The sequence below is a fragment of the Pteropus medius genome, unplaced genomic scaffold (genome assembly GCF_902729225.1).
Source record: "Pteropus medius unplaced genomic scaffold, Ma_sr-lr_union100, whole genome shotgun sequence".
NCBI lineage: Eukaryota > Metazoa > Chordata > Mammalia > Chiroptera > Pteropodidae > Pteropus > Pteropus medius.
In genome coordinates, this window is record NW_024340849.1 from 47,537,042 (window position 1) to 47,551,113 (window position 14,072).

General features: G+C 36.2%; 1 protein-coding gene across 7 annotated transcripts in view; it reads right to left on the reverse strand.

Annotated features, from left to right (window-relative positions):
• PPP4R1 (protein phosphatase 4 regulatory subunit 1) overlaps positions 1-14,072 on the reverse strand; it is a 65,170-nt gene that overhangs the window by 2,094 nt on the left and 49,004 nt on the right. For 6 of the 7 annotated variants that reach the window (XM_039845866.1, XM_039845864.1, XM_039845862.1 and 3 more), the window contains 8 exons: positions 12,848-13,020; positions 11,510-11,605; positions 9,493-9,678; positions 6,818-6,979; positions 4,257-4,357; positions 846-966; positions 614-748; positions 82-223 (listed from right to left, as the gene is read on the reverse strand). In XM_039845866.1, coding sequence (XP_039701800.1) covers positions 82-223; positions 614-748; positions 846-966; positions 4,257-4,357; positions 6,818-6,979; positions 9,493-9,678; positions 11,510-11,605; positions 12,848-13,020 — 1,116 coding nt within the window. The remainder of the gene's footprint in view (positions 1-81; positions 224-613; positions 749-845; positions 967-4,256; positions 4,358-6,817; positions 6,980-9,492; positions 9,679-11,509; positions 11,606-12,847; positions 13,021-14,072) is intronic. The other variant, XM_039845872.1, reaches the window with a different exon arrangement.

Consider the following 14,072-nt stretch of genomic DNA (forward strand, 5'->3'; position numbering starts at 1 on the left):
GCTTAGGTACTTATCTATTCAGGTAGTCTATGAACCTCCTCCCCGCCACAGACACTATTCCTAAAAGAGTCGCCTACCTACCTTTTTCTAGTAGAGTTTGTCTTAATGTCTTTGCAAGCAGCACCCTAACATTGGGAACCCTATCATTTGCTAAGGTTAGCAGATGTGGCATCAGATGCGCAGCAAATTGGTCCATGGGAAGGCAATCATCTTCAATGACAGTCTGGGGAAAGGAAGTTAACGGCTTTAGATTTGCCAATTTAGTATACCCAAGCCATAATACTAATTAACAAAGTCTTTCGGTAACAATATAACTGCTACAGATTATAGTTACTGCTTTTAAACAATATTCCAGGCACTTGGGAACTCAAAACAAAAATGAAGTAACTAAGCCCCCACTGAGAATGTGCTAGCTTTACGAAGAGCTCAGTGGACGGTGGTAAGATAGGGTGAGCCTGGCAGATGCACGGCTGAGAACAGAGGATTCTGCAGACAGCCGGGTGCAAAGTCCTGTTCCTTAAGGGCAAGAGTGGTGCTGAGTGAGGCAAGGAGTGAAAGAATAAGTGTAGATCTAGACAGAAAATGTGCCACAAACGGGTAAGTCCTTACTTACCTGGCAGACAAAGACAAAGGCTTGTCGACCAGACCACTTGGGACATCTACCAAAATTTTCTACAAGCTCATTGATGAGGTCCACTCCAAATGTTGGTGGTGTCGCCATGTGCAGCTTCTTCACCATCTCACTGACCTAGAAGGGTGAACACGGAGAAGTGAGGAACAGTTTCTGTTTTATAATCTTATTAAATACTTTGCTGATCTAAAATTGTAAAAATTTTAACACATACCAACTTGTAGGAAATCCAACGAACCGAAGAAACTTTATCTGCACATAGATTCAGAGCAATGGGGCGTAAATAGTCATAAACATCTCTGGGACTATATAATTCTAGAAGTAAAATCAGCTGTCTACAAAAATGAATTATAAAAATTAATTAAAATTTTAAAATAAGACAAATGAAAATAGGTTAATCATCTGAATAATCTGTAACACTGGGTATTATTTGTAAGATGACCACGTGCTAAGACTAGTGATTAACCTGGTCTCTTGTGCAGAGAATTATCTCCAGTCTCTGTATATCTGGAAATGCATTTAAATACTAGGCAAATTCAAGAAGTATCTCTTCTCCTTAGAGAAGATGTAAAGAAAAGAGGATGCTGTAGAATTCTGTGTCCACAGGGACTGAGGCAGAGCAGAGCGTTTCTTAGTACATTCCACTGGAGCATGGGACACATTTTTCCCATAGTAGCTGTTGAGAATGTGCTGAGAAACTTCCATCTACAAATCAGTTACCTAAATAAGAAAGCTCTAGCAGTTTATGGTAACCTGATGAGTACCTGTCAAGGCTCTAAGCAGCTTCTAGGGGAATGACACATTTACTGGGAACAACATAAGTAAGTAGTCTTCTGCTAACTGTTTATATTATACCCAGTGAGGACTGAAGACTAATAGCATCTACCAGGCTAATCTGAGTAGAGGCAACAATGCTCATGAAGAAATATCTGGAATAGGAATGAAACTTTTGTCTTTCAGATTTTATGTTTAAGATTATTTACATTTAAAAGCAGGATGTGAACTGTGGTAGTCCCCACTTATCCACAGTTTCCATGGTTTTAGTCACCAGCAGTCACCCACAGTCCAAAAATACCAAATGAAAAATTCCAGAAATAAACAATTAATTCATAAGTTTTAAATTGCATGCCATTCTGAGTAGTGTGATGACATCTTGAGCCATCCCATTCCTTCTTGCCTGGGACATGAATCATCCCTTTTGTTCGGCATCTCCAAATTATTTGCTACATTATTCATTTAGTAGCTAGTTATTGGACTGACTCTCATGGTATCTCAGTGCTTGTGTCCAAGTAACCATATTTTACTTCATAATGGCCCTAAAGCACTATAGTAGTGATGCTGGCAATTTGGATATGCCAAAGAGAAGCCATTAAGTGCTTCTTTTAACTGAAAAGGTGAAAGCTCTTGACTTAATAAGGAGAGAAAAAAATCATATGCTGAAGCTGCTAAGATCTACAGCAAGGATCTATTCTATCCGTGAAATTGTTTAATTTATAACTTTATCAAAGATATGTATATATAGGAAAAAAAACAGTACATTGGTAGGGTTTGGTATTATCTGTGGTTTTTGGGAATCCACTGGAGATCTTAGAAAGTATCCCCCATGGATAAGGGAGAACTTCTCTACAATAGTAAATACAGATAATGTAGCAATGACAAATGTATCTGCATATATTCTTAAACAAATCCTCTAAGAGCAATGCTCATTTATTGACTATTTTCAGACACTGCAAACTTTCTCACTGGCCTCCCTGAGTGTGCATGAGAACGTTTGGGGTCAGGAAAGGAAACTGGGGAAAGGTGGGCAGGCAGAACGTGACTGACAGACCTTGGAGGACAGGCGTGAAACACCTTGCACTCCCTTGGGCTCTTCTCTCAATCAGCACGAAAACCTTAAGCTGAGGAAAAGAAAAAACTCTCTATCCCAGGGAGAGGAGCAGTAAATCTTCTTGAGCTAAGACCCTACATCGACACCAAGCAGAAGTCTCCTCCTGCTAAGGAGGGCCAGGAAACCTCTGCCCAAGACTGTCCACAGAGATTACAAGACAGAGACTGGATGCCACAGGGAAGAGGCAGGGATTCTGAGAAAGTCCTGGCCCACCAGGTCTCCCAAAGACTGAAGCTGATCCACAATAACACAGATTCTCCCCTTTCCCAGCACAAGCATACCACATTGGAACAGCGGTCTACATCTTTGGGAGGGGCAAGAGACCCAGTTGTTTTGCAAAGGTGCAGGAGCAGCTAAAAGCTGAGGCGGAACAGTAACACATGAAAAGGTTACTATTACAGCACTCCAGCTCCCAAGCTCAGCAAGAAGCAAAGCAGCCCACAAATAGAATTAAAGCTTATGGTGCACTGAAGGTAACCACCACAACAAATCCAAATTCAGCCTGTTCCTGGTTGGATGGACTCAACCCTCCACACTAATGGTAACAAAGGAGTGTGCCCATTTCTAGAAAGAAGTCAGGCAAGAAAGAACTCAATGGAGTGATACCTTTAATGTACTGAAAGGAAAACTGTCAAGCCCCAAATTCTAAACCCAGCAAAAATATCTTTAAAAATGCAGGTGAGGTCTAGAATCCAGACTATATAAAGAATTCTTACCACTCGACATCACAATTTAAGACCAACAACCCAATTTATAAAAGGTCAATGGACTTGAACAGATGTTTCTCCAGAGAATATATACAAGCAGTCAACAAGAACATTAAAGGTGCTAAACATCACTAGTCATTCAGGAAACACAAATCAAGACCACAATGAGATGATACTTCATGCCCACTGTAATAATGACTATAATTTTTAAAAAAGAAAATAGCAAATGTTGGGGAAGATGTGGAGAAACTAGAACCTTTGTGCACTGCTGGTGGGAAAAGGAAATGGTACAGCCACTGTGGAAAACACTTTGGCGGTTCCTCAGCAAATTAAACAAAGAATTACCAATGACTCAGCTAATCCATCTCAAATTGAAAACAGGTGTTCAAATAAAACCTTGTACGTGAATGTAAACCTGCACATGAATGCTCAGAGCACCATATACACATTAACCAAAAGGTAGAGACAACCCAAATGCCCATCGATGGATGAATGGATTTTAAAAAGTGGTATATTCATACAATGGAGTATTATGTAATCATAGAAGTAATAAAGCTATGAATAAATTTTGAAATCATTGTGCTAAGTGAAGAAGCCAGACACAAAAAGCCACATGTTATATAGTTCCATTTATATAAAATGTCCAGAACAGGCAAACCAATAGACAGAAAGTAAACTAACGACTGCCAGGGGCTGGGGGCAGGGGTTTCCTTTTGAGATGATGAAATGTTCTAAAAACAGACTATGGTAATGGTTATTTAATATTGTGAGTATATTAAATGTCACCAATGGCAACTTCGGTTATGTGTACTTTTGCCACAATTTAAAAAAAGAAAAAAGAAGAAATAAACTTTGAAAAAGCTGAGAAAATTCACTGCTGGCAAGACCTGCATTACGAGAAATGTTAAAGGAACAGGGTACCAGACAGAAACCTGGATCTATACAAATTAATGGACAAATCCAGAAAAGGTAAAGATGAAGTAAATACACATCCCTCCAAAACACAGTCTAATAAGTTGTTACAACTTACTCAGCCAGTTCAGCCCGAAAACGCCAATTTCTACTATTATCTGTCACCAAAAACTCCTGAAGTTGATAAAGATATTCTCTTCTTTTGTCAATATGAAGAAGCTGAAGTAACAAAATAAAAATATTCACTAAGACAAGGTACAGACATTACTTCTTTACCAGACTGCTTAAAAATGACTATAAATAATATGGATAATTCTTCTGAAGGGAACACATGCAGTAGGTACATTTGTTTTAAAAACTGGTATTGAGTTCATTTTCCGATGATAATCCCATTTACCTTCAAGAATAATTATTTTCTTTTGAAAGATATGATTCTTAAGCCAGTGAGTGACCTCCACTGAACTCAGCAGTATCTCTGCACAGCTATCTTATAGCACTCATCCACTTTATTCGTGACACCCCCATTACCACAAACTCTTTGAAGATAGTAACTATGCTTATTCATACATGTGAGCCCAGCGGATAGTACTACGATGGCACATAGTAGGTGCTCAATAAATATTTGTTGCATGAAGAGAAGAAATTTATCCCAGTAACTGCTCTACAAAATTTTAAAAGCAGTTTTATAGTCAACAGGGGGAAAACCCAAAAACCTGATATAAACAAAAGCAAGTAAACCTACATAACCTACATAAATCAACAAACCTACATATATCAAATAGGTAAGAATCACACATGCAAAAAGTTTAAGTTTGAACTTAGTGCTCTGACCATACATCTTGATTGAATATGTTTTAAGAACAGAAAGTGCTGAAGGAAATCTTGAACATTACTACTTAGTTGATCTGATGTTGAAATTATTATTGGCGAAGTAATTCTGAAACTATTTCATGTATGTAGTAGAATCAAATGACTAAATATATTAATGCTCTTAACAAGAGTTTTTACTATGACAGAAAATAAAAAATATAAAGTGAAAAAAGGCATTGGATTGGAAGTAGAAATATCAATACAATCTCAATAATTAAAAACAAACAAACAAACAAACAAACAAATAGCTCTGCCTAGCTCCTACCCTCTGAAAAGGACTAAAAGAAGTGACACCCCAGGAGCAATGTGTACAACTAGTGCCTGAATCTTGGATTCTAAATACTACTCTACTACAAAGATGAGAGCTCACTGAAGAAAGAGCTGACTCTAGTGTGGCATTGAAAAAGAAGGTGGGCTTGAAAAGTAAGGATGTGTTTAAAAATGAGAAAACAAATCCAAAAAATATAGGAGGCAGCTTTAAGGGGTTTCCGTCAGCCAAATTTGATGCTCAAAACAAATGACAAAAATGAATTATATTACACTGAATAAAACCCTAATTCTAGAGACCACACTGACACTAAAAAAATTTCCAAAAAGGGGGAGAAAAGGGAAATGTTATCTTTACACGAGAAAGACAATAAATGCAGAAGGAATTATAAAAACAGAAAATCAGTATTTTATAACCAACACAGTTAACAACTGATTCAGGCAAGAACCACGTATAGATGCATGGATGCAAAAAGCTCTGGGTGAAAGAATTGGGCGGGAGGAAGATGTTCACAGAATTTGAAAGCATCATCCCACCAAGTTATTAGTCACAAAAGTGCAAGGTCATTTTATAATGGAGAAAGTGAGCCAAAACCACCATAACCAAGTGACTGACTCAGCATCCCCAGTGATCTTAAAAGCCAACATCACTTTAGCCCAAATGTGATGCATTCAGAAAACACCTGGTGACCTATATAGACAGGTAGTATTCCTGCAAAGAAAATTTGTTTAACCTGGACCTAACTGTGTAACAGCATTCAGAAAATTTCAAATTGAGGGGCATTCCATAAAACAACTAGCTTGGCCTCTTCAAAAATGCCAATGACTTTAAAGACAAAAAGTCAGGGAAACTGTTCTAAATTTAAGAGGACTAAAGATACATGATATTTAAATTCAATATGCAATTCCTGATTGGATTCTGAATCGAGGAAAGAAAAAACTATAAAAGAGATTATTGGGACAGTTATAGAAATTTCACTATGATCTATATACAATATAACAACATAGTATCAATGTTTTTAAAAAGTAGCATTACAAGAGGTCAAACCTTAGAACTGTGAGAGAGCCAATTTCAAGGCTAAAGTCTAAGAAACAATAGTATTCCAGGATTAAACAATCTGTAAAGTCAAGGCTGTTCACCTCAGACACCAAAGATTCCACATCAAAGGAGTGAAGACTAAGAGTAAATTTTTAGACTCATGAAATACCATTAAAGCCTTTAAATTTAATGTTCATAAAATTTTGTTAACATATATTTAATTCAACAATTTTGGAAAAAAGTACAAATATTTGTAAACTTGTTTTAATTTCATTTAAAAATGAAATTTAGCATAACTATTTTTAAATTAAAAATTAAAATGACACAAGCAAAACTGATCGGAATGGAACTATTTCTTTTTAAATCACAGCTCACCATCAATTTATAGCTACATTTTCTTATATAGAGCATATAGAACCAATCTTGGTGGTATCAGAAAATCAAAATTTTAGCTCTACAGTAGAATTTTAGTGTGTTTTTATGCAAAAGAATTTAAAAGTTACCTTCAGAAAATCATGCAAGTGTTTAAGGACACCTATCCTGACTTCATCGAGGTCCTTTAAAAATCCATTAAAAATCGGAACCAGATCTGCAGCTGTTAACTGATCTCCAAGAATAACTGCAAGCTCATGGATGGAGAAGGCTAAAGTTCTTCGAACTTTCCACTGCAGAAATAAAAATAACTGCATTAGTAAGGTAATCACAAGTACTTAGTACTTTAACTTTTAGAAAACATCAATAGTAAGTCACCCCCTGCCCCCCACCTTATCTGCAGTTTCACTTTCTGAGGTCTCAGTTCCTCTGGTCAGCCACAGTCCCAAAATATTACGTGAAAAACTCCAGAAATAAACAATTCATAAGTTTTAAATTGAGTACCATTCTGAGTAGCATGATGAAATCTCACACCATCCTGCTCCATCCCACCTGGGACGTGAATCATCACCCCTTTGAGTCCGAGTCTCCACGCTGCGTATGCTCTCACCTACTAGTCACTTAGTAGCCATTTAGGTTATCGGCTTGACTGTCATGCTATCCCAGTGCTTGTGTTCAAATAACACTTATTTTTACTTAATAATAGCACCAAAGCACAAGAAAAATGATGCTGACAATTTGGATATAAGTCATAAAGTGCTTTCTTTAGTGATAAGATGAAAATTCTCTTAATAAGGATAGAAAAAATCGTATGCTGAGGTTGCCAAGATCTATGGTAACAATGAATCTTCCAGCCATAAAATTATGAGAAAAAAAATTGTGTTAATATGCTTATGCTGAGAGAAAGCACATTCAAGTAACTTATTATTGTTATAATTGTTCTATTTTGTTATTATTGTTAATCTCTTACTGTGCTTAATTTATAAACTAAACTTAATCCTAAGCATGTATGTATAGGAAAAAACAGTATATATAGGGTTCACTGCCATCCGTGGTTTCAGGCATCCACTGGAGGCCTTGGAATGTAGTCCCCACGGATAAAGGGTGACTACTATATATAAAAGCTAATTTATATCTGAATGTTATTAATCTCAAAAAATTAAATCAGAATAAAACTAAGTTATAATAAATGCTGTTTTAAGTGCTTACCATGTATCAAAAATTGGAAGAAAAAATTAAAATCTCTACACAGTAGGTATTATCTCCCTTTCATTTATGAAGAAAAAAATGTTTGCAAATTTTTACTGACATAGTTATTTAGTTCATTGAATACTGGATCCCGATTTACTGATGTCCCATACTGACAAAAGGCTGGCTAGTATTATCCTTGCTTTATTATTTCCCTTCTGATTCCTGTACAGCCTCTTTTGGATTAAAAAACAATGAAACTAGTTTTTAAGGATCTGGTAATTTAAAAAAGACAAGAATAGGAAAATCTTTTGTGGACAGCCCTGGAAAAGAACTCCTATAAAAAAGTGCCTTACATTTACAGGAAACTTTATGTTAAAAGCATCTTTTTCTTCATGTTGCCTTAATTTAAAACTTTTTACTCTTAGTTTAAAACTCTACTTGCTAAGAAAACGTTTACAGCAAAGTTTTTATGCCCACCACAAACACTAGAACCCAATCTTGAAATAAAATTTTATACCCATGTTCAACATATCTAAGAGATGAAGGCAGAGATGTTTTGATGGAAGGGAGGGGACAGGAGGCATGAAGTCCTGCCCACCCAGAGCCTTCCTAGTCACCAGGAGCCCTGAGGTACCTGCCCCACAGGAACCCCAAGAGTTCTATGGAATAAAGGTGGAAAACCACTAAAATACGGGATTAAAGCACTCTATGGAAACTAGGTCTCACATCCCATGTCCAGTTCCCACTGAAGAAGTGTGTGAGCACGGGGGTAAGTCTGTTTCACCCAGAATCTGGTTTCTTGACCTCACAGAAGGAACATCAGTTATGGTCTCTCAATGTTACTTTCAACTTGCTGAGTCAACAGCACTGATTCCTTAAAATATATAATAATTACTAAGACATATAAGGGAAAAAAAGATTCAGATCTCAGTATTAACAGTCTAACCAGACTGCTTTCTTAGAAACAGATTAAATTCACTGAAGGAATAGGTTTTGTGGAAGGCAGATAAAATTTTGGTATATGGAAATCAGACCTAATGGCAGAGAAAGTTATGTTAGCAAAGCCTAGGAAAAGAGCCACAAAAAGTCATAGGTATCCAGACAAATGACCTAGAGTCAACGTTTCACATGTCGTGCTCTTTTAGAGGATGTGGTGGTGCGTGGGATGGGAGCACACACACCGTTAGCCTTCTCCTACCTGTACAGTAATACTCATGGCACTCTGGGCCCAGAACTCAGCAGTGCTGCTAATGCACTCTTATTAAGGTTTTAAAGTATCGAGAAGCACTTACAACACTGTTTTTGGGTAGAAAACTAAATCTTATATTAAGAATTAATCTATACATAAACTTTAGACAATGACACATTTGTACATTAGAAACGTAAGACGTCAACTGTGATCATCTCTAATACTTTAGGTAGAAAAGCTACCAAACTGTGGAACTTGGACCATGCCAAAGAAAGCTCTTTGGTGTTACTTTCAAGCTCTTTTGCACATAATTTCTTATAATTTCAAGTATTGGCTAGAACATGAACAGAAAGTCTACTAGGTTTTGAAGGGCAAAATATGCTTTTCATATGCACATTCTGTTAATTCCTTGGCTGCTTCACTCACCTGCATGTCTGATGCAAGAGTCTCATAAGTTTCTCTTAGGCAGTGCCAGTTCTGCCTGCCAAGAGTAAGGGCCACACCTGGAAGGCTGTATGCACAGTGCTTAGCAATTTCGGTATCCACCGTCTGTGCACGAGAGGGGTCAGTCATAGATAAATACTGATCTAAAAGAGCCTGAGGCACAACATCCTAATAAAGAGAGAGAAACGACAATGATGCATTATGTGCACTTTAGATATAAATTAGGTAAACTTATTTTTAAATACATGAATTTAACACAGCATTTCAAATGGTAGAGAAAAATCAATTTCAAATTTTCAGTTATCTAATAATTTAAAAGAGATAGGAAAAACATGCTAAGGGGAATGCATATATAAACAAAAACAATTCAAAGAGAAAATAAGATCATAAAACAGAAAACAGATTAAAAGACAATTAGAATTGATTACTAAAATTTAAAAGACACATTAAAAATAAGACTAGCACCTTTCAATGCTGGCAAAAATTATAAAGTTTGATGGAACCTAGTGAATGTGGATGAACAGGTACTTGTGGGCACTATTATCAGTACGTATTTTTTAAAAACCACCATTCGCCTTCAGATGGAAATTTAACAATCTATAAAAATTTAAATCTACACCTACATATCTGTTTAAATGTGAGAAAGAAGAATGTATATACTACCTTGATTATGTATATATAATATAGCTTTAGAATGATTTACAAAAGAAAGGTAAAATTGGTTGCTTTGGAAGAAACAAAATGGAGGGTGGAGAAAAACTGAAAAGGAAACATCACTCAATGTCTTTGTACCTTTTGAATTTTGAACTATGTAAACTTATCTATTTTTTTAAATAAACTAAAATTGAAACAATTTTATTAAGAAATTTAGACAATCCATATACATTGACCTGAAAGTATATCTACAATATAAAGTGGAGAAAGCATGTTTTAAGACACCATGAATACTGATTCCACTTTTAATAGAACCAACAAAAATAAAGAACATATGCCATTTGACCTAGGAAATCTACTTATAATACGTATAGTCCCAGAAGCAAACAACATGCACAATCATGATGAATTAACACTGCTTGTAATCTCATAACCAAACCTGGAAGCACACAAGGAGCTACTGCAGTTACAACACCTTCTAATGAAGTACGACACCAGGCAGTACGAATGCTGTGCTGCTGTGGGGAGGAGGGAGTCCTTATGTGCTCATACAGAGTGATTTCCAATACACAATTTATGTTTAAAAAGAGAAAAAAGCCAAGACGAACTATCATATTCCAATGATTCCATAAGCATGTTTTCCCACAATTAAAATCTCTAGGACTTGGTTCCACAGTGTAGCAGTTAGCATGTCTGCTTTACATGCAGAAGGTCCTGGGTTCGCGCCCCAGTGGAGCCACAGTCCATGGTCTATGACCATGCCACCCTGAACAAGCTCAATGTCTGATCTCGGAAGCTATGCAGAGTCGGGCTTGGTTAGTACTTGGATGGGAGACCACCTAGGAAGACCAGGTGCTGTAGGCATAAATAATAATAATAAATAAAAAGAAAAAAAATCTCTAAAACTGGAATGCAACTTGTCACTGATGGCACTTAATAATGGCTTGGAGCCATTTTTTTTTTTCATGTTTTCATCTCTGAAATCGAGCTGTATCTTAGAATTCTTGGCAACTTAGACATGATGAAATACTTTGGTATCATGGTATGATTCTGTTTATCTTTGAAAGACAAAAAGGGGTACATATATGTTTATATACTCACAATAAACTTATAAAGAAATACAGAAGGAACTGTGACCTGTGGTAACTCTGAATGAAGAATAAGATCAAGGTGAGAGGAAGAAGATTTCTGCTTACAGTTTACTCTATTTTAATTTTCTTATTGAAAGTATGATATACTAGTCTTAATGTTTTAAAAATTCATTTAAAAAAACAAATTCAGTGAGAAATGGTTTAGAAGAGGAATTAACAACACCCACATCAAATAAAGCATTTTTGACACTTACTTGTACTTTAGATCTTCTTTCCTCGTCAGGGCTAAAACTATTATTGGTACTCAAGTCTGAATCATTATGAATATAGTGAAGGGTGGAGTCCATATTCTGTTAGGAAAAAATATTTACTTAAAGAATTGTCCTGTAAGTTTCCTTCATTTAAACTATCTTACTAAGTTACTTACCTTTCTAGACCACCAAAGACATTAATTCTTCATGCTTTTTAAAAGTTTATAAACATACTTAAGGCCTTCTAAGCATTTCCCCTACCTTAAATCAAACTTGCTAAATGTATGAAAATGAATTCCAGAATGAAAGTAATTAAACATTTAGAAGTACTTCTGAAATGGCCCAAATATCTAAAATTACTTATTTATAAAACAGTACTTAGAGGGTGCTTTCAAGTCAACTATTTTAGAGGTCTTGGGATGTCATATATAGTTCTACTGTTTCAATTCATATCTGTTTCTAATTTCACAAATATACTTTTTCAACAGCCAATACCCCCCAAAAAACTCCCAAACAAAACACCTTCCAGAATGCAGAGATATCACTATATTCAAAACTCCAATGATAACAAGCAGTCAGGGTTTCATTCTGAACCACCGATATTATAGCAAGATTTCTAACTATGCTAAATGTCATCAAATGAAAAACAAAACAGAAATCCACTAAAGGTCTGAGAACCCTTTTGCCATCCCCAATGTTTGTTATGTAGGCATTCTTTCTTTTCATTCAAGCCACTATGATATGTGATCATTTCATTCTGGCATTCAGTGGCATATACCAAATGATGCTGGCTTGGTGGGATATAGTAGGAAATTAAGGAAGGATCATACAAAACAGCTCCAAGTACACAGCAAGGATGATGCTAGGAACAGTACCCACCCTCACACTCCACAGTCCAGATAATGTCACTGGCCCTCCGCAACATGGCCTCAAGTCCCGATCTTCTGCTCAGAATACTGTGTTGCTTGCTGCAGTGAAATGGTCCCATCAGAAACAAAGCACCTCTCCAAAAAGAAAAGGGAAGAGTTAATTATTCTTGATAAAGGGCTTTGTTTCCAGTAAGACTATTTCACTGTAGTAAGCTACATTAACATTGGGGCTACTAAAGTGGTCATGTAGACAGGATTGGGATTTACTTTTCGAAGCACTGAACATGACTCTAATGTCACAAAGATAGGATGTGGTGCCAATTACTTTTATTTTATGCAAAAGAGAGAGCTGACAAAATCAGCAACAAACAGAAGGTACTAACTAGAATGTGATTAGCTACAACTATTCCCCAACGAAACACTTCTGATTCAAACTCCTCTCAGGTGATAAATGCTTTACTGAGTTCGTTACCTCAACAGCATTGCTGATTAAAGGCACGGAGGCATCATGATTTATTCTACAGTTTGGTAGCTCACCGACGCCCAGTTCATCTTGCATGTCACTTTTCTTTTCTGCATTGCTGGCCTCTTCGTGAGCATCCAGACTAGAAGCGCGGAGTGCGGCAGACAGCACATCCACTTGTGCTATCGGCAGAATAGGGAAAGGCAAATAAGCAGCAGAATTACAATGTGCATGCAAGTTTTTTCTCTGTTTGCATTATGTTATAAATGAAATGTATACTTTTTTGACACTGCCACCAAAAAGCTGAAAAAAAACCTCTACTGTAGTAAATCATTAGTCCTCCAAAAGAAAAAGTAAAACACTAATATGCTTTCTTAAGATTAAAAATGTTTATCCACTACTGAACATTATTCCACGTTAGTATGAAAAGAGGTGCTATCTAATTTTGGAGAGAACTCCAGTTTATTAAAAAGAGTCAATTTCAGTGTAAGTTAACTACATTTTGGTAGTGCATGAATTGAACTTACAAGGCTTACTTACTAAGCTATTTTAGCAGAAGAGCAGTCACACAAACCCTGCCAACATAAAACAATGGTAATTACATAGATTTCTGTTGCAGTTACATTTAAGCATGTCATATCCTATTCCAGGTTATTTTTCTCTCTTTTTGAAAATGAAATTAGTGACTAGTCCCAAACACAGGGATCCCAAATGAGCATTGTCTTGCTTGCAGTAAGCCAAAATGACAACTTACCAAGAAGTGGTTCTTAAATCTGGCAAATAGCACTGTCTGTTTTGAGTTTACATCTTCTTTGTAAATGATTCAAAACTAAGATAAAGCATTCTTCTTTCCCCCCAAATGAGAAATTTATCAAAAAATACTGCTTAGCTTTACTTCAAATAACAATCTGCCTAGATGTTGAAAATATAAAAATTTATGAAAATTTAACTTCAAGTTCATTTGGTACAAAGATTAGAAAGTGTGCCCCTGCTTAATAAGAAAAGCAATCAGAGTAACGATTTTATTAAGGTAACTACTGCTATACTACCACATTTATAAAATTCTAGTATATTAGGTACCTGGCACAGGAAACACACAGGATGAGGTTCTATTCTATTAGGTCATTATATGCTAAATTAAGTAAGTAAATTGAAGGTGTTTAATCACGAAAAGTTACTCATGAAAAGTGTTCTCGTTCTTTAGAGAATTTCAGCTGCAGTGTGTATGAACCCT